Source organism: Corvus cornix, chromosome Z, assembly GCF_000738735.6.
Source record: "Corvus cornix cornix isolate S_Up_H32 chromosome Z, ASM73873v5, whole genome shotgun sequence".
Lineage (NCBI taxonomy): Eukaryota > Metazoa > Chordata > Aves > Passeriformes > Corvidae > Corvus > Corvus cornix.
The window spans coordinates 23139253-23161087 of NC_046357.1; the positions used below are offsets into that span (position 1 = coordinate 23139253).

General features: G+C 40.8%; 1 protein-coding gene across 1 annotated transcript in view; it reads left to right on the forward strand.

Annotated features, from left to right (window-relative positions):
* Nucleotides 1-1172: 1172 nt before the first annotated feature.
* Nucleotides 1173-21835, forward strand: part of ARSB (arylsulfatase B) — an 80305-nt gene continuing 59642 nt past the window's right edge. The window contains exons 1-4 of the mRNA XM_039567140.1: nt 1173-1495; nt 4275-4461; nt 7259-7449; nt 8013-8220. Of these exons, the coding sequence (XP_039423074.1) occupies nt 1211-1495; nt 4275-4461; nt 7259-7449; nt 8013-8220 (871 nt within the window). The 5' untranslated portion in view covers nt 1173-1210. The remainder of the gene's footprint in view (nt 1496-4274; nt 4462-7258; nt 7450-8012; nt 8221-21835) is intronic.

The following is a 21835-nucleotide window of genomic DNA, read 5'->3' on the forward strand; positions in this document are numbered from 1 at the left end:
GCTACATAAATTTGGGAATACACATATTTACCATTCCAGCTAAATGGGAAACATATGGGTATTTGTTCTTCCACTGGACACTGAAATATATGTGTATTCCATGGATGGACGAAATTGACCAGAGTTGACAGCTATTTCTGTCCTTTCACTCTCTTAGATGTTACATCAAGATTGTAACTAAGGTAGTGGTTGTTTGCAATATTGCTTTTGACGATTACATGGTTTGAAGAAACAACCCTGTTGACATTGCTATTTCTGTTTCTGTGTTACTTCACTTCCTTCTTATACTGTAACAGTCACAAGCATCATTTTACAGCCAGACCTCTATCTAGGCTTCTCATCCGAATGGGCAAAATGGAGAGAAAAAAGCACTGGGTTGCTCATGATTTTGCAGGGGGTTGGGGGCTGAAAAGGGAGGGAAGACACACAGGTCTCTCTCTTGTGTGTGTGTGTGTGTGTGTGTGTGCATGTGTGCGTGCTAGCAGCTGATGCTGACTGGAGAGTTTCTCCAACAGGAATAACTGCTGTCTCGCTCAGCTCAGCTGCATCTCCAGAGATGGTGGAAATTGTTTTTTCCCAGGCTGTCCTGCACATTGGCCAGCAGCAAGGCCATGTGTGTGTTGCAGCTGCCTCACTGTGCTTACATACAGAATAAGCTCTGTAGGCAGTACTCAAGATGGATGAGCTGCTGTGAAGGCAGAAGTATCAGTCCAGTTAATTTTACCACAGTGCACTCTGTCCTGTCCTCATATGTTGTACTGACTTCCTTGAAACCATAGATGACTTGAGACACAAGCTTGCACATAGTTCCCTGGTGCCCCTGGGAAAGGCTCCAGGGTTTAAACCGGGTGTTTAATGTAGGAGTTGGAGAAAGACAAAATTAGAAGGGACCGCCAGCATCAGCGGGTTGCATACCTTGTCAACACCGGCAACACCTTTACGGCTTCTTTTTTAAACTAATACCAAAACCCATGGGCGTAAAGCTGCACCACTGTCACCCTCGGCACGTGCTGCGACCCCCACCCCTGCGGGGACACAGCGGCACCCGAGCCCTCCCCTGCTCTGCCCCGGCACCGCCCCGGCACCGCCCCGGCACCGCCCCGGCACCGCCCCGGCACCGCCCCGGCACCGCCCCGGCACCGCCCCGTTCGCTCGGCGGGCGGAGCGCCGGCTGCGGGGCGGCCCCCGCGGCCCAGTTCCTGCTGGCGGGATGGCGCGGCGGGCGGGTGCGCTGTGGCCGTCTTTCGGCCGGCTGCTGTGCCTGTCCCTGTGCCTGCGTCTGCCCCTGCCCCTGTGCCTGGCGCGCCCTCCCGCCCCGCACCTCGTGCTGGTGCTGGCCGACGACCTGGGCTGGGGCGACGTGGGCTGGCACGGCTCTGCCATCCGCACGCCGCGGCTGGACGCGCTGGGCGCGGGCGGCGTGCGGCTGGAGCGCTACTACACCCAGCCGCTCTGCACGCCGTCCCGCAGCCAGCTCCTCTCGGGCCGCTACCAGGTAGGGCGGGCGCTCCACCCTCCCGCGCTACCGGGGATGCTGCGGCTGCTCCCTGCTTTCTTCTGGCCGTACCCCGTGTCGCTGGGACTCCCTGGGTCTCTGTGCAGCTGCGCAGGGGAGAGGGCTGCGCTGTGGGTAACAGCTGCTCGGAAACGCAAACTTCGCTTTGTCTGCGAGCTCGGGAGTAAACTGAACATGGAATCAGTGCAGATCGTTCTGTGCCAGAAAAGCCGAGGTGCTCTCTGTGCTTCGGTTGGGTTAACAGGCACGGCAGCCTGTCGTGGGAGATATCCCTGCCCTAGTCATCTGACTCTTGGATATTTTTTCCACTGGACAGACGCACGGTCGAGACGCAGGCAGAAGCAGATCAGCACCATTTGTTCAGTTTTTGCAACATGTTTTCCAGTGCAGCGCTTAAATGCGTCACAAGCTGTACATTCACCTCCACCTGGTAGGAGGTGTAGATGTTCTGCTCCTCGATGGAGTACGCACAGCGTGATCATTAGTCTGGGTGACCAGATAGTTGGTACTCATTATTCTGATTTCTTCCACTTTTAAATTTTTTTTTTTCCCCAGTTGCACAGGTATAAGATTCGGGTGTTATAATACTGGTATACTTCTACCTGTTCCCATCCTTTTTTGTGATTTTTGCAAAAACATGGGGAGTGGGGGGCAGGAAGAGCAGCATGGACAGAAGGAAGAAACTCACAAAGGGTTAAGTGTGTTTCAGAAACTTCCCCTCTCTCTCAAGAAGTCCTGCACATCCATGTTAACCGTAGTGATTTGCCAAAGAGACTGCTCTGAATAAAAGAAAATAAATGTCAATCCTGTATTAGTGGGTGCTCTCCCTTACCACAGGCAGGTTTTTCTCAGTGACACTTTTTCCAAGCAACATTTGTCCTGTTCCTGGAAACTCCCAAGAATGAGTAATGATGAAAAGGAAGAAGCAATTTGCATTATCTTTACCAACTCTTTAAGTGTTCTATTCAATAACCTAGAATACTTTTTTGTAGTGACTATTTTTAAAATACAGTTCATAATCTGAATGTGCTTTCTAAGACATGGGCCACTGCTGCATCACATCTTAAAAGTGGACATTGAAAGTATCTATAGGTCAGTCTGGATTTAAATTCATCCCATACATCTGGCTTGATAATTTAATGGTCTTTGTGATGAGTAAAATAATATTAGAAAATGGAAGTAATCTTTTTTTTTTTTTAATAGAGGGTACCTTCTGTGCAGCAATAATTATGCAGTAAATAATTATATTATGCAGAAAATATGAGGGATTTTTTAAAAAATTGTTTTACCCATGGATATGATTAACAGTTGCTAAGAGACTTGAGAAAGTAACCTAAATCTGGTCGTCTCTGGAGGTGGAATTTTGGTAGCCACCTTGCAATCTGTATGAAAGAAAAGCAATAATACTGGTCTAAGATAGCTATATATTTTTAAATTATTGCTTCCTTCTCCTTTTTCTCATTTTCCAGATACAGTGCAAGAAATTACAATGCTTTGCTAGTTTGTGTCCTTCTGTATATTAATAATGTTTTCTGTAGTACAGCATTTAAAAATATTTTAAATATAGTTTTGTATATAATATAAAATTTATACTAAAATTTAATTTTTGGAACCTCCTTGTTCATAGAAAATGAGTAACTTGTAGGCCCTTTAGAAAAGGGCCTCCTTGCCCACTTGCCTAAGATTGGGGCTTATTTGTTTTAAAAGTCAGTTCAGAGAGTTGCTAAAGCAATGCTTTGAAAGCTAATCGTGCAGCTTGCTACACTGGTGTGCTTAGTGGAGTCATAAAATCTGGTGTCATCTGCTCCAGGGGGTCTTGGAGGCTTTGTGCTTTGACACACACACAGATTGCTAGAAACACTTAATATATAAATGAGATATTTGTACTTGTATATGTATGTTTGCAGGCCTAAGGTTTAGGGTATTGCCTTTTTGATTGTGGAGAAGACAGGGAAGTTGACAAAAGTCAGCTTATAGTATCAGTAACTGAGGAGGTTCCTTACATCCAACATCATATACTACTCGAAGTATTGTTGTCAGTCATGGTTTTGTAAAGAGATACGAAATTCACCACTTAGTGAGACTGGAAACTATTAAACTATTAAATGTCTGTTAATAAGAATTATTAAATGTCAGATCTAGGCAGTGTAAAGCTTGTGTCATCCTCATATCCAAATGCTTTTTATAGTGCTTGTACTCATTTAAAGCATGCAAATAAATATATAAATGTATATATAATATCCTTTTAGAAGAGTAATAGAAAAACAGTTTTCTTTTATTAGCCTTTCCTCCAGTGACTGTTCTCTGATACAGGCAAAAGCTTGGTAGCTTCACCTGCCATATGTGTTTTTGCCCATTTCAATCCCATTTAAAATTTCCCCCTCCATGTTGAGATGTCCTTAGCCTTCAAACAGACCGTAATGGTAATTCTTCCCTATTAGATTTCTAGCTAAAAGCATAAAAGGCTTTGGGTTTGTTTGTTTTGAGGTTGGCTTGTTTTGGGGCTTTTAAAAATTGTGCTTGATTTATGCCTGGGAAGATGTTAACTCTTGCAGTGCCATTTTCTTGTTTTCCTCCATGCAACTCCTGCCTTCCACCTGCAGCTTCCTCATCATCTTCAGTGCTACATCAGTAAAATGAAGAGCCCCTAAAACTAATGCTAACCTCTGATGCAGCTGTGTTTCTTTTTGGGCCTGCTTGTAAAATTAACCCATGGAGTGCACTGTAAGTGATCTCTCATGCTTCTTTTCTCTGCTAGATCCACACAGGCTTACAACACCAGATAATTTGGCCATGCCAGCCCAGCTGTCTGCCACTGGATGAGAAACTCCTCCCAGAGCTACTTCAAGAGGCGGGATATGTTACTCACATGGTGGGGAAGTGGCATTTAGGGATGTACAGAAAAGAATGCCTTCCAACCCGCAGAGGATTTGACACTTACTTTGGTAATGGTTTGATTTAACGTGGGCAATAAATGCAGTGTTAAAAAGGATGCCCCATTCTCGTAAGAACAGCAGATTTACTGTTAGTTTATAAGCAAAGCCATACCTGCGTGTGCATATTTCTGAATTATCACTGCTTAAAAAAATGATGATGCCTTAAATGTATGCTCAAGCTTTACAACTTACTGGGGAAAGTATTGGAATTACTGTGCCTCCAAGTAAGGTATTTCTCTCTTGCCATCTTGCCTCATCTCTTCCTCCTTCCCAGACTTACTTCTATTCCAAATTCTCTGTCTCCTACCTACAGCAGCCCAGGGGAATAGGGAATGGGGGCTACAGCCAGTTTGCGTAGCTTTGGTTTTCCAGAGCTGGTAATGAGATGGTGTGAAAGCCTCCATAAAGTAGTACCCAAAAACTCACAAGTTAGGAAGTCAAACTCTCAGACTAAACAATAGATTGTCCAAGTATGAGTGCATTACTTGCAGAGCAACTTGCAGCTACTCACTGTTTATTGTTCCTCGTGTGGTTTGGGCTCGTCCCAGTGTCGATTCCACATTTACTAGTTTTGCACAAGTGTCATGGCTGTTACGTTACTTGGGCTGTCTGCTCTGCATCTCATTCTGCACAGCTCAAAGAGGTCCATCTCCACTTGGTTGTTCTTAAGCCAATTTCCTTGAACGATGAATTTCAAAACAGTTCATTTCAATGCAGAAGTCTGTGTTGCTCTTGTCTAACCTCAGGCTTAGGTGAAGAGTGTGACTGTGTTACGTGTGTGCTTTTTATAAACTATGTTGGTCCAAACATTAGGTGGGAAAAACTGTTCCCTTGGCTAGTCTATCTCTTTTCCTTCTTCAGGGAGCTGATGGCCATGGTTTCACAATGGAATTAAGCTAATATGTGGTTAGAATATAACAGCTCATTTCTTAAACTCTTGTGCTTCCTCTCATCCGTTCATGGGAACTTGGGATCTTTTTGATGGCATAGGTGTGGATAGGCTGCTGTTACTTGTGAAATCTCACCCTGGGACTGAGCAGGCTCCTAATGCAGGAGCCTGAGAACAGGCTGGCTCTGGGTATGGTTGTTGGGTGGCCAATGTGACATTATTTTTCAGAGGATATAGCAGGATATAGCTTTCTAATATCTTACAGTGTTCATGTGATTCCAGTAGGCATCGATTATGATTAGGGTCTTGATTCTGTGGCACACTTGATGCAGAGTCTCCCCTAGTGGGCACTCAAAATGGAAAAAATGCAACATGTTGTACTAGTTTGAAAACAAACCAGTGGGAGGCACTAAGTCAGAATAACAATTTAATGGAAATTAAAGAAAAGGGGAAAAAAAAAGGTAAAAGAAAACACTGTCAAACTGACAGAGTCAAGGTACAACCTGACACCCTGTTAGGCAGGGTGGTGGTAGCAGTCTGGTAGAATGGTGGCTGCAGTCCTCTGAAGCAGTGATCCTGTAGTAAAAGAGTCTGCTCTTCCTCAGGAAGTCCAATGGTGGCTGTGTAGCTCCTGTCCTCTGGAAATCCAGTGGGAAGCCGGTGTCTCTGGTGTTCAGCCTCAGATTATATCAGATGGGATGCTTGGTTCCTCCCTCTGGGTGGAGCATCTCACAATGGGGTGATGAGTCATGAGGCCAAGTGTTGATTAGGCTCATTAACAGAAGATGGTCCAGAGGGAGTTATCTCTGAGTCAGGCGGCAGGACAATGATGGGCCATTAACAGAAAGATAGTCTGGGGGGAGGAGGCAAGGAAACACTGCCCCACCTGATTTCAACAGCTCATGAGGATGGTAATAGAATACACTGCAACCCAGGACACATGTGCCTCTGAGTACATTGATGTAAGCAGTCTGCACATAAAATCAGTTCATCTTTTGAAAGAATACCCATTTTTTCCTCCTAAAAATATAGTAGCCATTTATATTGTATTTAAGACAACTTCATTATTGTTTTACATTTGTTTTTGCAGAAATAAATAGCTGAAGCTGCTGAATAAAAATTCAAGTAAAGCTCTTCTGTCTTGGATTTTTGTCCCAAGTTTTTGTTTGCCGAACATAAGACTGTATTTTTTTCAGATTCATCTATTTTTTTCAGGATATTGGGGGAAAATTTTAAAATCTAATTTCAAGTGTAATTTTTGAGATTCAAGTCATTTGGAAAAGTTTTATCTGTGATTGCTAAAGCACGAGGGCTCTCAGTGCTTAACAGGGTAGCCCTAGGTAGGACCAAATCTACACATGTAGAACTTTTACTTCGTTCTTTTTGGATATCTCTAAATGATAGTGTCTTTCCTTCACCAGCTGGTGTCAGCAGTGGATCAGAAATTACCTTACAGCAGACGTCATGATTCATACTTGGGTGTTTATGAATAAGTGAATTTTAAAAATTCCAAACTTTCTAATAGAGATGGAAATCTTATGTCAAAATACAAACATACAAAATCGTAGCACCAAAAATCAGACTAGCACACGGCTAGATCCCTGCCTTTGATCTCAGTGCATTAGTTTAATGCTAATGGATATCAAAGTATAAATAAGTCATTGAACTGCTTTCAAAATGTTTAATTTCTTTTGAAATTACTACTTGCATTAGCAATGAAAATCCTATGAGATATTAAATGTGGAGCTACTCAGACCTGTCAGGGGTGTCACTGTAGGTGGTCCAGGGTTGAATTAGTGTTTTAGCTTAAAACCATTAATGTTTTGATATTTATGTTTGACTTTTCTCCTCCTCCTGATGTATGTGTTTATGTGACACGATGTTGGCCTGCTCATTTGACATCTTTTCCTGTTCTAGGCTATCTCCTGGGCAGTGAGGATTATTATACTCATGACCGCTGCGTCCTCATCAAAGCAAGGAATGTGACGCGCTGTGCTCTGGACTTCCGAGATGGAGAAGAAGTTGCAACTGGATTTAAAAATGTGTACTCCACAAATTTGTTCACAGAAAGAGCTATAGATCTTATAGCCAGTCACAAAACTGAGAAGGTACAGTCAACAGCTGCTACTCTGATAACTTCAACATTAAAGAATGTTTTAAAAAATGTTAATGAAATATTAGTAGAGAAAGCTGTGTTTGGACTGTAATTCGGGGCTATTCAGTAAGTGCATAGAGCTAAATGTGAGAAGTAGCATTTGTAAAACTTGTCTTGTCTGCTGCCAAAATCAGTTTTGTCTGCATGGTCCTGGCCTGCTACTCTTCTCCATTTCTTTTATTGTATTACAATTAATAATTTTTTAGAAATGGTTTAGCAAGTAGTTTGCACTTCTAAAAAGAGAAGGGAAGTTTAAGGGGAGAAGTTTAGTAGAAAGAAGTTGTCAGCAACTGTGTTATGTGGAAAAGCGACACCTGATGTTTTTCCACAGCTTTTCAAAAGTAATTTTTCGAACTTTCTTAGTTTATGTGCAGGGATTAGAAGATGTAGAAGTGTTAGAAGAAATCAAAATACACTACCTGCACTGTTGATAAATCAGGTCTGCTTTTGCTGCAGTAAATTTTGCACTTACTACTTTATGTTCAACTAATTTCCATTCTGTCCCTTCCACCCCAGCCCCTCTTTCTCTATCTCGCCTTTCAGTCTGTGCATGAACCTCTCGAGGTCCCTGAAGAATACATGAAACCATATTCTTCCATAAAAGATGTAAAGAGGCGCCAGTATGCAGGGATGGTGACTCTTATGGATGAAGCAGTAGGAAATCTTACTGATGCTCTGAAAGCATACGGTCTTTGGGACAACACAGTTTTTGTTTTCTCTACTGGTAAGTTCCTTTAACTATTCTTTCAGTAATAACTTTGCTACAGCATCTAACAAGCTGACTACAGAGACATCTGGCCCCTCTGTCTTTCCTCCAGATATTTTCTAACTACAGAAGAGTGATGAAAGTTGAGCAGGACTTTGAGTCAAACAGCAGTTTCTTTCCCTGCTCTTAGGGCTTTCTCAAGCTTGACAAAAACAACTCTGAAGTAGTGTTTGTGCTGGTGGGGGATGCTCCTGGTGGAGTAAAAACAGCTTTGTAAAATCTGAGGAGGGCAGTGGAGTTAGAAGCATCTTACTTGACACTGCAGTTACTGTCGGAATCTGTCAGAATTGAATCCTTGCTGCGAGCTGTCTACAAATTTATTTGTTCTGAAGCTGTCTGTCCAGTCTGTGAATTGCCATGCGTTGCATGAAGCACAAACAGCCAGACAGCAAGCAGCTTGAAGCCAAAACTCTTTCTTTCTCTTGCTTTAAGGTGACATGTAATTTTTGTCTTTCTTGAAATATTTTCACTAGCATCTTACTCCCATGAAACAAAGGTCTGTTAATAAAACAGCTGAAAATATGATGAGCAGTCTAGTCAGCCAAATTACAGTCTAAGTTTTTGTATGTACAGGCACATGATTTGGTTTCTAGGTTATTAGAGTAATGCAAATAATACGTTGCAAAGCAGTCCCCTTTGTTTCCAAATTAAGAATGAAACAGAACCATTTTGAAATACAGCTGCTTGGCTGGGTTTCAGGAACATATTTGCTCTTGTCTGGTTGAAAGTGGGAAGTAGCCTTTCAATGCATACAGTTGTTCTTTTGTCCACACTTTACATATTAGGGCAGTCAAAATGGCAAATTAATTTTCTGTGAACACTTCAAAAAACAACAAAAACAACTAAAACAAACAAACAAAACCAAAACAAAGAACCAACCAAAATTTGATGAAAATGCACTGATATGTTTTGAGTTTAGCAGCTGCTTCCTATAGCACTCGGAATCTTGGAATTTCATTTTGAGTCCAGACCTGTTTGCCTGATGATGTTACATTTGTGTCCAGGTTTTGGCTCTAGCAGGATTCGATAACTCTTCTATGCCTGTTTCTAGTTGCAATGTTTTTATATTTAGAACTGTAAGTAAGCAAAGACATATGGAAAATGGTACCAGTATTTATTCCATATGGAAAAAATCCAGTCTTTGCTGATGGGGTCTTGGTAGAGTTATTTCAGTAATGTTTGTTCAGTACATTGTGGAATAAAACTAAATACATCTGAGCTAGAATTACAAGGTATGAGTGAATTAAAAAGACAAATTTGGTTTTTTCATTTATGAAGCATTTATTTTTCTGAATAGTGACAGTCTACCCTGTTCTTTAACAGTGATTATTTTACAATCAGTTGCAAGTATGTTTCAACAAGAGCCAAACAATCAGGAGAATCAAGTGTCTGCCCTATCAAATGGGACATATTTTGAGTTAATTGACAGTTTAAACTTCCAGGAGTTAAATTTAATATGACTAAAATGCGTAGAAATTGGACTAAGATCAGGCAGGACAGGAGCCAGTGATTTGGTTTTTTTCAGTGTTCTCTCTTTATTTCACGCAATTATTCTTCACAGACCTAAAACGTTGCATGCAATAAGGAAACAGTTTCAAAAACCAAATGTTGTAACCATAAAACATTTTAAAAAGGCCAAAAAAGGAAAAAAAGTGCCAAATTATTCAGTTTTTCTATATTTTGCTTAGTGCTTTTGCAGATGGTGTGTTTCAGAATGGACATTAGAGCATGGTTTAAAAGAAACATATGAGGGTCTGCAGTTGAGCATCACGTGCAGAGAGCTGTGCTGCGTGAAATCTGCCTGCACAGCTTTCAAGTCCTTTGGAACTGGGAGTCCTGATGTGCACTGGAAGCTGCAATATGAGCATATGATTATAGTATGATTTCTCTCCAGCTCTTGAGGACATGTCTGCTTGAAGAAGTCCCTCTCCCTGCCCCAAGTGCTGTTCTGGAACTGGGAGACCCTCTTTTTGCTTGGTGGGACACAGCAGGGGACACACACTTTTCTTTATGATCAGGAACTCTTGTCAAAGAAAGTTCTTCCTGTTTTGTGGGAGTAAGAATCAATTCAAGGACTTCAATGAGTACTGCAAGGGAGAATCTAGGGAATGATGAAGTTTATCCATAACTTTAATGAGAATGTTAAAGACACAAAATCATCATACTTGCCTAGAGATGGAAAATGCACCAGCATTTGGCGGTGCTGGTGGCTGAGAGGCTGGACATGACCCAGCCATGGGCACTCACAGCCCAGAGAGCCAAACGTGTCCTGGGCTGCATCCAAAGCAGCGCGGCCAGCAGGGCCAGGGAGGGGATTCTGCCCCTCTGCTCTGCTCTTCTGGGACCCCACCTGCAGTGCTGCATCCAGCTCTGGGGTCCCAGCACAGGAAGGACAGGGACCTGTTGGAGCAAGTCCAGGGCAGGGCCACAGATATTATCAGAGAGCTGGAGCACCATTGCTATTAGGACAGGCCCAGAGCGCTGGGATTGTTCAGCCTGGAGAAGAGAAGGCTCTGAAGAGACCTTACTGCAGCCTTTCGGTACTTAAAGTAGGCTTATAAAAAATATGAGGACAGAGTTTTTAACAGGACCTGTTGTGACAGGACAAGAGGTGATAGTTTTAAACTGAAGTAGAACAGATTCAGATATTAGATATAAGGAAGATGTTTTTCATAATGAGGTTGGTGAAATACTGGGACAGATTGCCCAGAGAGGTGGTGGGTGTCCCATCTGTGGAAACATTCAAGGTCAGGTTGGATGGGGCACTAAATAACCTGGTCTAGTCAAAGACATCTGTGCTCATTGTAGGAGGGTTGGACTAGATGACTTTTAAAGGTCCTTTCAAAGGCAAATCATTCTAAGAGAAAAATTTTGTTAGCTATGTGGTTTGATAAAGGTGTTGTCGAAAGTCTGTAGAGCAAAAAGAAAACATTGCTTTTATGGTACATTTTACTAGATTCATTACTATTTCCTTTTTAGTTGCAGCCAAAATTCACGTTCCATGTTTGCATCTCTCTGTGCTTTTAAGGTCCTGCCCAAAGAATAATTTACAGATGGTCATTTAATATTTTGTGCTATAGCAAGTAGCATTGCATCAAACATGGTCTTCTGACTACTTCACTGTGAAGTGTTGACCTCAAACTGTAGATCTCTTTTTAGTGGGTGCAAATTGAAAAACTGTAGAATATGATGTAATCTTTGATCTTGTGGTAGGTTTTTTTTTATTATACTCTTTCATGTTTCTTTCTATTTGTTATGGCTTAAGAGGGATTGCCTTGCAAACATGCCAGTTGAAAAATGGAGATACTGCACATTTTGAAAGAGTGTTGTGAAATGTGTAGAAGAACTTCAGTTCCTCTTTAAAGTGGTCTGATGGAGATACCAGGGTAAAAATGTAACTTCATTATGTTTGATCATTAGCAAAATCTGACTCCATCAGTACGTCCTGTAAATCAACCCTCTGGTGTCTTTTTGAACAGATAAACAGGCTATTTCTACAAGTAAGTAAGAAAAAAGTGAGCAGGTTCGATGGTATGTGGTGTATCAAGTAGTAGCTTGAAAAGTCTTGAGTGGCTTGATATGAAATAGAATTTGCTTTTATGGAGCACTTTTTATACTGCTGATACAAGTAAGTCTGTGATCTGGTAAGATCTGGTGAGATCATTGATGAAAATGAAATCATTGCTTTTTTAAGCAAAACAGATGAAAATGAATGCAGCAGTGGTAGGTACCCATGGCCTTTTATCCACTTGAAATCAAAGAGAATGAGAGATAGGGTATATTTTTATTTTTAGCAATCATAGGAGTCCGTAACTTCCAATGTCCCTGAACAGGACCTCAATTTAAAATAAAGGTCATGAAAAGCATTAAAGGGTACAAATTTGCTTCAAAACTATTAACATGGACTTAGAGTCCAAATTTTGCTTCAAATACAGAACTGTGATTTGAGGTAAGAAGTGGAGATTTGCTCTGAGTAAAATGTGATTACAGTTTCTGCAAGGTATTAAAATAAATTTTGGTGTAAATTTGCCAACATTAAAGCAAAGGAATATGACCCCTAATTTCAGTTCTGTATTAAAGCTACTATCCTTTGCTTCATTTAACTTTCAGCTTTTTATTAAACTAAACCACTGTGGAACAACACTCCTTTCTTCCAGTATTTCTCTCTGTTTTAAAATGTGGATTAGCACTGTAGTGCCCGGTAGTTGCCATAAGAGGGCTTTGGAAAGCAAAACACGTGGAACTTTTCAATCCTTGGTTTATATTGCTAAGGGAAAACCACATAAATCCTTTCCATAATGGAGCATGTGACAGTGATGACTGTTTTCACTCCAAAAGATGGTCTTTTATCATTGTAGAATGATGATTAATAAGAGCACAGATTGTTTTGGACACCCTTACTGATGTTTGCACCGTTTGTATCATACCCCTAGGTTTTTTTTTCCCCCAAAATGTCATATTACCTTTTTTTTTTTTTTTTTTTTTTGCATTCCAGCCAGCATATTGTGGCTTTTGGCTAATGAAATACTGGAATTCTTCTTTCCCTAGTTTCCAGTGTCTTCTTTGAGACTACGCATCTGACTTTCACTGAGTCCTTATGGGCATTTTTTTATCTTCTTGATATCTTTGATCACAAATGAACTCCTGCTTCTTCACTTTTGCTTGTAAGGGACTTCAGAGAGCCTTCTAATTGCAGATTGGCTGAGCCAGCTGAAGGACAGATTGGCTAGAGCAGTTATTCTGTGTGTGATGTCAGAGTGCTAATTTTGATGGTTGTGCTCTCAGATTTTTATATTACAGTCCTAAAGACTTGTTTTAATTGGTCTTTCAGAGGTTTCTGAGAGGTTTGTTGTGTTGCCAGTGAGGAAGATGTCTCGGCATCTATTGGCTGATCATCTGCTGCTTCCTGAGTGGAAATAAACACTGGTGCCTTAGCTGCAAGCACCTTTTGTCACACTAGTTTTTTGACTGTATCTATTCCCAAATATTATTTTTCTGTTTCTTATTTATTTAATCTCATTTTTATACAGGCAAAAGTTCTGACAGATCACTGTACTTGTATTGGTTAGAATTGTTACATGTCAATGACAGTGAAAGGTGCATGTGGTTGGTGTTTTGTACTCCAGTGCTGGCTTTTATTATTTTTTTTTCAGGTTTTTTCCATGTTAAAGTGTGGGTGATAAAATTTTTTAGAAATAAAAATACACCTTCTCTGTCGTATGATGCAGGTAATAGTAATGAGACTCGATTTTTAAGAATATGTTATCAAAGGTGGAAATGTTGTAGTGGAAATGGATTTAAAATCAATACTGAAAGATGTTGATAGTCAATATATTGACTCCCTCCCTGTCATTTTAAAATCCTATGAAAACTCAGAATGTTTTGTAGGAAATGTTTATTTATCTTCCTTTCTGTCTAGCATTAATCCCTCCTCACCCACCCAGCTTTTTCCATGCAAAACCTAACACTCCAAAGCTAAGTTCCTGAACAGGGAGTGACCTTGTGCCAGAGACATTTGCTTCTTCTTTGTGTTCATGTTTAAAAACTCCATCATAAGTTGAATCTTGATTTTTTCTTCCTGTTTTTAGTGAATGCCAGTGCTTGAAGTGAAGTTCATTTGTAAATGAAACTTGGAAGTGAATTTTGCCCAGAATTTTGCAAGCTGGCCAGTTTTGTGTAAAGCTTTGATTTAAGCATGTTAATAGCTTTGGTAGTAATTTTTTTCTTAGAATGAGATGATTGCTGAAAACAGCCCATTTCATATATTAACAATAATGTTTAATAATCTCCCACAGCTCCCAAAAGGTTGCCTTAAACTATGATTACTATTAAACGATACCAGTTTGTTCTCCATAATAGTGTTTGGGAAGCCTTTATTCTTTGTGTCAGAATTTTCTGCACCCAAAAAGTGGTCAGGTTCAGTTCTCCTGTCAGTGGGACAAATCCAAAGTTTTCCTGACAGTGTCTTGTCTAACTTGCTCACTGCAGACATATGAACAGCGTGTCAGGTTTTTTCTGTTGGTTTTGGGTTAAAATTTTCTTCCATGTTTCTGTCGTGTCTAGTGATGTGTGGCGTGTGCTAGTGTAGACCTTGACACAGCAGGGTCTGTAACTACTGAGACCTGTTTAATTACTGAGACTGCTCACAATGAAAGCACTCGACTGAAACTGTCTGTGCTAGGATTGCTGCTATCGTGAAAGCTGTACTGGAAAGCAAAAAAAAAAGAAAAAGAAGAAAATTTCAATGGGATGAAAAAGGGCATTGTTCATGCAGCTTTTGTAGGGTTGAGTCTGTAACTGCTGGAAGCTTGTGTATATCAAATGCATTTCTTTCTCCCATGAGATCAGTTTTCTTTTTTTTTTTTTCCAATTTTGAAGAAGTCAAGAAAATAAAGAGACAGTTCTGGTGAGTTGCAAAAAAACATAGAGGTTGATTTATATGAGCACAACTCGATAAAAGTTACTCTGTAAATGCTCAGTAAAGTTGTTCAGCAAATGGTGCTCTGATGCAGGAGAGGTATTATATTCCCTGATGGAAAAGAAAACCCCTATGGTTGTATTTAAAGCACAACAAGAACTACATTAGCAGAATTTGATGTTAGAAGGTCTAGTTTTCTATCGTCCCTCTAATTGAAAGGCTTTCAGCATTGCTTCTATGTCACATACACAAATAAATCTGTATCAAGCACTGAAATATAATAATGTATCAGCACTCTGAAGACAAAGTGGCATTTCTGCCATTGAACATTGAACCTTCAAGGTTATTCTTTCTGCTTTGAGTATACAACATCAGACTGAAGTATACAAGAGATGTTTTTTTGTTAGCTGGTCTTACCAAGTGATTTTGGTTCATTTTGTTGGAAATATGTGTTTTGTATTAGCCATCAGAGGGAGTGTGATTGGTCTTCTATCACACTTGTGGCACGACTGAAAAATGCAGCTACACATGGATCTTCCAGATGCAATGTGGGGAAGCAGGGAAGAACATGAGTTCAACTTACGGGCAAAGTTATTCTCTAATTCATGCTGCGAGTCTCCTATCCAAAGTGTAGATCTCTGTTGTGTATTCTGTACTCTTTTTTTTCTAATGAAACCTCAATGGGAGTTCTGCACTTGGAACATGTACAGAGTAAGCATTATTTATGCTCTGAAGATCAGAGGGGAGAAATTTTCCCCAAATGTGATCCTTTACCACTATTATTGACCGTGCTCTCTGTTTAACTGTGACTCACAACCATGAGCTTAAATCACGCAAAGGAAGGTCTCTGAAGTCCTGTTCTGTGACCTAGACTTTCAGCAAGAATGTTGGAGGTCAAAAATGAGATGCATTTACAGAGCTGTGCATTGATGCTGGCTAATGTTTGCTCATATTGTGTCTGGCACTAGTAAGTGCTATTTAATTCCCTTTCACATATGCAAAATTGACGCACAAAACTAAAAAAAGGTTAAAATAACCCCAACCAAAGCAAGCGCTAGCTGCCTGCTTGTTTTGTTGATATTGGCAACTGATTGTAGTTTACATTCAAAATTGTGTACGAGTATTAGGCATGACCTATCAGTAGACGAGTAGACTTGTCTCCTGCTTATGTGCCTCACTCCATTTTTAAATAGCATAATACATGTAATACATATTAAATGATGCATGGTGGTATCATGTCTGCTAAATAAAGGGTTTTAAATTGTTGAATCGCTCTTGCTTGTAGTTCCCATTCGTTGCTCTTTACCATTGTAAACTATTTGCTGCCCCCGTAATTTCAATAGTGTTTAAAACAAAATCGTACAAAGTCCAGATTTGCATTATGGAATGGAGATGTCAACACTTAATGTAAATGAAACTGTAGGAATTTGGCTCTTCTGCAGTATCCCCATCTGAAATAGGCGACAGGAGGAAAGGCCTTGGAATGGGGGTTTTGTCATACTTTCTATCTTTTTCACTGTCTGAGGTTGTTAACATGTTACTCCTTTTGTTTATTTTTAGTTGTATACTTCAAAATCTAATTTGTAGAAATATTGAAGGTAATGTGAGTTATTTTATTGACATGTTCTGTTTTCAGCAATACCAAGACACTAACATTGTAAATTGGCTTCTTAAACTCTGTAAGTTACATATGAAATAATTTCATAGTTAACTTTTAATATACTTTCCAGTTCTGATTCACTTGGATGGACCCTCATACTGACCTCCATGTGGTTCTGATTAAGTTTAAGAACATGATTGTTCCTAAAGCCCCAGCCCTTCAGAGGAGCATGAGATACATAACATGTAAAAAATATTTACAGAACTAAACTGCGGACAAATTGAATATGCCATCTTATTTCTGCCATCCTTTTCTATATTTGTTACACTCATTATTGTTTAGTTGTAAATTAAGGGGACCTACATGGCTGCTAGTGCTCAAGGTTGAGTTGAATTTTATTTTTAAAATGCAGTATTACAATATCAGAGAGAAAAATTAAAATCTCAGTATTGGAAAAAAAAGCCAGAGTTTAATGAAGGAATCAAAGAAGCAATCTCATCTGTTGTCTAGTTTAGTGGCTTGTACACTTTTGGAACAGTGAGACAAAGATGATTGAAAAACCTGTCCTCAACCCATTATCCCTTGTAATTCATCATCTGTTAAGGGAATTGTGCTGCCTAGCTGGCGGTGGTACAGGGGTAGAATTGCTGTAAGATTCAGGATTAGAAGTGTGTTTTTGTTGTTGCTGTTTATGGTTTGTAAAACCTCTGAATGCATTAGCACAACAGAAGAAGGGGGAAAATATCCCAAACTCATGAGAGTTTGAGTTTCTTTTTAAGCTTTGATCATTCTGAGCTGAGGTGTTGCACAGTGGAAATGTATGAGAAATGTGAGGAAAGGAGGAAATTAATTTTTTGGAATTAAGGAATTTAGTCTTCCATATTTTATTGGGACCTGGTGAGTATGGGTTTCTGTCCGTGTTCCTGATTGCCCATCTTAGTCTTCCAAATTGTGAAATGTCTTTTCCTGTGGGAAAGAAAGAGACTGTCTTCTAATTGGACTCTAGGAGTGGGCCCCTGCAGTGAGCAGAGGCATCTTCAACTAGATCAGGTTGCTCAGAGCTTTGTCTCCAGTCTGGCCTTGAATGTTTCCACAGATGGGACATCCACCACCTCTCTGAGCAGCCTGCCCCAGAGTTTCACCACCCTCATAATAAAAAATGTCTTCCTTATATTCAATCTAAATCTACTCTCTTTTAGTTTTAAAATCATCACCTCTTGTCCTGTCACAGCAGGCCATGGTTAAATGCCTGTTCCCACCTTTCTTCTAAACCCTCATAAAGTACTGGATGTTGCTCTAACGTCTCCATGCAACCTTCTCTTCTCCAGACTGAACAGTTCCAACTTTCTCAGCCTTTCCTCATAGGGGATGTGCTCCAGTCGTCTTATCAACTTCATGGCCTCCTCTGGACTCGCTCCAACATCTCCATGTCCTTCCCGTGCTGGGACCCCAGAGCTGGATGCAGCACTGCAGGTGGGGTCCCAGCAGAGCAGAGCAGAGGGGCAGAATCCCCTCCCTGGCCCTGCTGGCCGCGCTGCTTTTGGATGCAGCCCAGGACACGTTTGGCTCTCTGGGCTGTGAGTGCCCATGGCTGGGTCATGTCCAGCCTCTCAGCCACCAGCACCCCCAAGTCCTTCTGGGCAGGGCTGCTCTGATCTGTCCATCCCCCAGCCTGTGCTGATACCAGGGTTGCTCTGACCCAGGTGCAGCACCTTGCACTTGGCCTTGTTAAACCTCGTGAGATTCCCATGGGCCCTCTTCTACAGTTTGTCCAGGTCCCTCTGGAAGAGACTGCATCCCTCAAGTGTGTCAGCTGTGCCAGTCAGCTGAGTGTTGTCTGCAAATTTGCCAAGGGGGACTTGGTTCCACTGTCTGGATGTAGATCAGTGATGAATGGTGTCCCTCAGGGCTCTGTATGGGGACCAGTACTGATTAACAACCAGACATTGAGACATTGACCAATTCTCTGAATGTCACCATCCAGCCAATACATGATGCTCTGAGTGGCCTGCCCATCAAATCCATCTCTCCAGTTTGGAGAGAAGGATGTTCTGGGGGGGACTGTGTCAAAAGCTTTACAGAAGTCCAGATAAAGAACATCTGTAGCTTTTCCCTTGTCCAGTGGTGTTGTCACTTTGTTTAGAAGGCCATTTGGTTTATCACACAGGATTTGCCCTTCCTGCAGCCGTGCTGGCTGTCTCAAATCACCTCCCTGTCCTCCATGTGCCTTAGCACAGCCTCCAGGAGGATCTGTTCCATAATCTCCTAGGCACAGAGGTGAGGCTGACAGGCCAGTAGTTCCCAGGGTCCTCCTTTCTTCCCTTCTTAAAGATGGATACCATGTTTTCTATTTTCCAGTCACCTGGGACTTGCCCTGAGTGCCATGACTTTTCAAATGTCGTGGAGAGTGGGTTGGCAATGTTATCAGTCTCAGGACTCTGGGATGCATCTTGTCAGGTTCCATAGATTTATGTAAATTCCAGTTCCTCAGCTGGTCATGAACCTGATCTTTTCTTACAGTTCCTCCCCCAATCCCTTTTTTGTGGTCCATCTACTCAAGAGGTTTGAGAAAAGAGACAGCCAGTGAACACTGAGGCAAAGAAGTTGTTGAGTTCCTCACCCTTCTCTCATTCTTTGTTACCAGTTTGTCAGTCATATCCATTGCAGGGTTAAACTTACCCTGAGCTTTCTCTCCTGTCTGTAAAGCCGTTGTTGTTCTTTGCATCCCTTACCAAGGGATGCACAGCTCCAGCCATACCTTGATATATGCCTTGGACTGCATTCCTATACTCTTCCCAAAATACCTGTTCCTACTTCCACATTGTGGAATGCACTGCCTGTGCATTTTCTTCTTGCCCCGTAGTTTTACCAGCAGGTTGACTCAGCCATTGCCTGCCTTCCCTGATTTCTTATGCCTGGGGTTCGGGAGCTTTTGACCTCTATGGAAAATGTCCTTAAAGATCTGTCAGCTGTGTTCTGCTCTCTTCTCCTTGAGGGCGCTTCCTCAGGGGGTCCTACTGACCTTCTTGAAGAGCTGGAAGTTTGCTTCCCTAAAATTCAGGGTCCTGTCTTCACTCTTTGCCTGACCCATATCTCTCAGGACTGAGAACTTTACCAGTACATTATATTACAGAAGACCATACAAAAATATCAAAATGGAATTTCTTAGTTTTTTACAATTTTGTACTTCAGTATTTCTTCCATAATTGTATAATAGAACTAAAGCAAATAGACTGAAGTTTGATATTTTATATAAATATATTTTTAGGTTTCATTTGTAACTGATAAATATTGTTTGAAACAGCACAGAACTGTCTGACACAAAGCTTTCATATTTATTTAGAAATATTGCTTCTCCAAGGGACTTACTTTGTCAATCAGTGACAGCCCTGTAGAAGCACAGGGAAAATCAATCATTGATTCACTTGGGAAAGAAGCATGTAATGTTGTCTGGTCTGGGTTAAGAATTTGGAAGAAGTTGCAGGTGTTGTAAAACGGCCTTAGTCAAATGAGTAGTATCTGAAAAAGGTTATTTGAATCCCTGCTGAGATATTCTGGATCTGTTTTCCTTCCCTGCTTTTTCATTTTTTCATACATGTTAATATACACTATGGTTTAGTTAGTATATCTGTTTCATATATTTATGAATATTCCAGAGTTAAAGTATGCTGCTAGGCTAAAGTCTACAGAAGCATCTAAGAACTTCCAAGTAAAAGCTCTGTACAACTGTCCTTTCTTTCACTTTTCATTATTTCATGTTTTTCTTAAACATAGAATATAACGGATCAATATTTGTGGGCAATACCAATTTAGTGTGCATTAAAAGAGTAAGATTTTCCCTCTCTGCCTTAATTAATGGGAGAATAAAACCAGCAGAATTTACTTAGGTGGTCAGAACATAAATGTACTGAATGCAAAGGAAGCCATACATTTTACAGATTTTTGAGTTAAAAATACCAGAAGAAACACTGAAATCCATAAGCATGTTATTAGGCAGTGGTTGCTAAGATGCACACAGGTGTATCAGATCATGTAAATGTCTGATGTGAAAATGGCTAGGAGAGCTCTTACCATAGTGTTCACTGCAGTTTTTTTCCTCCATTAGTACTAATGCTGGAACAAATAAGCTAATTTCCCCTCCTTTTGGAAGGTTCCTTGTTTGTTTTTTTCAGTTCTTTACAGCTTGGTCTTAATCGTTCTTCTGCTTTCTCTATACCTCTTTATGCCCTTTTGAAATCTCTGTGCTTCTCTAGACACCTCCACATGCCTCCTATGACTGGAATATCTGTCTCTGAAAATACAGCATCTATCTTTACATTTCTCTTTAAGCAGGAAGAAACAGCCCTGTTTTTATCTGAACTTTGAGCACTGCTGCCGTGTGGAATGCTGCCTATGCTTGCTCTTACCTTTGACCTCCAATTGTGTTTTCTCAAGTTAAAATGCAGCCAGAGCTTTGTGTATGCTGAAGTGAGCTGACCCTGAATTCTGTATTAAGATTCCAGAGTTGCTTGAACTGGTTGGGAGAACCAGAAGTCTGCAGCAGTAATTTCACTTATATTTTAGAGTAAATGGCTTTAACCTACAACATGTAAAACTAAATAATGCAGCAAATGTAGTGTAGGTTTTTCAATACTGACTTCTTGTATTGTAGGTGGTCCCCATGTTTAGGCTATGCGAAAGATTATTACTGATCAGTGCAGAGAGCTGGATGTATTGAAGCATTGTACTGCTTCTGGTGTCTTGCAAGAGTGTACTTTATCAAATCAACAATGAAATAGCATATGCTGACATCTGGTATGCAGAATTTAATGAGAGTTTTAATAGTTATATCTCTTTAAGTCTGCTTTACGTCTACTTCTTTCTATTTGCACTGAAGTATTGTAACAGGTTTTACAATCAAATAAGCATTTGTAACAAGTGGATATAAAGAAAGACATCCTCTGCATGTTTTTTTTCTGTTAAGTCCAAATTTTTTCAACAGTATTCTTCTGTTACTCATGGGGGTTAAAAACAAAAGGTGCACTCCATTACTTTTCTCTGTAAAGTTGTACATAGTTGCAGTTCTGACTGCAGAGGATATGAATTGATACCTGCCTACTTGAATGTATCACACATTCTGCTGCCATCAAGGTGTGTTCCAGTGATTTCAAAGGATTGAAAAAGCAAAGATTTTGTTTAAAACAATTTAATAATTACATTTTACTGGCCTCAAATGGTTTGCATTGACTAGGAGAGAGAAACTACTGCTGACCATCCGTTACAGTTCATTATAAAGTCGAAGGTACCAGGAAGAATACAATGGCAAAAAAAACCCCAAACCCAACAACAACAAAAAAAAAACAACCAAAAAAAAAAAACCCCAACCAAAAAAACCCCACCCACCTAAAAGGAAAAATGCATGCCTCAGGAGGAAGAATAGCTGTGTAGACAGTGATGCTGATGTGTGGGGCTAAGGTTAGGGGTCTTTTTCTGCCCACAGGTGCCTCCTTTCACAGGTGATTGCCCCTGAGGTCTCTCAGCTGCTCAGGACCTGCATGTGGCTTCCTGTGGTTCCC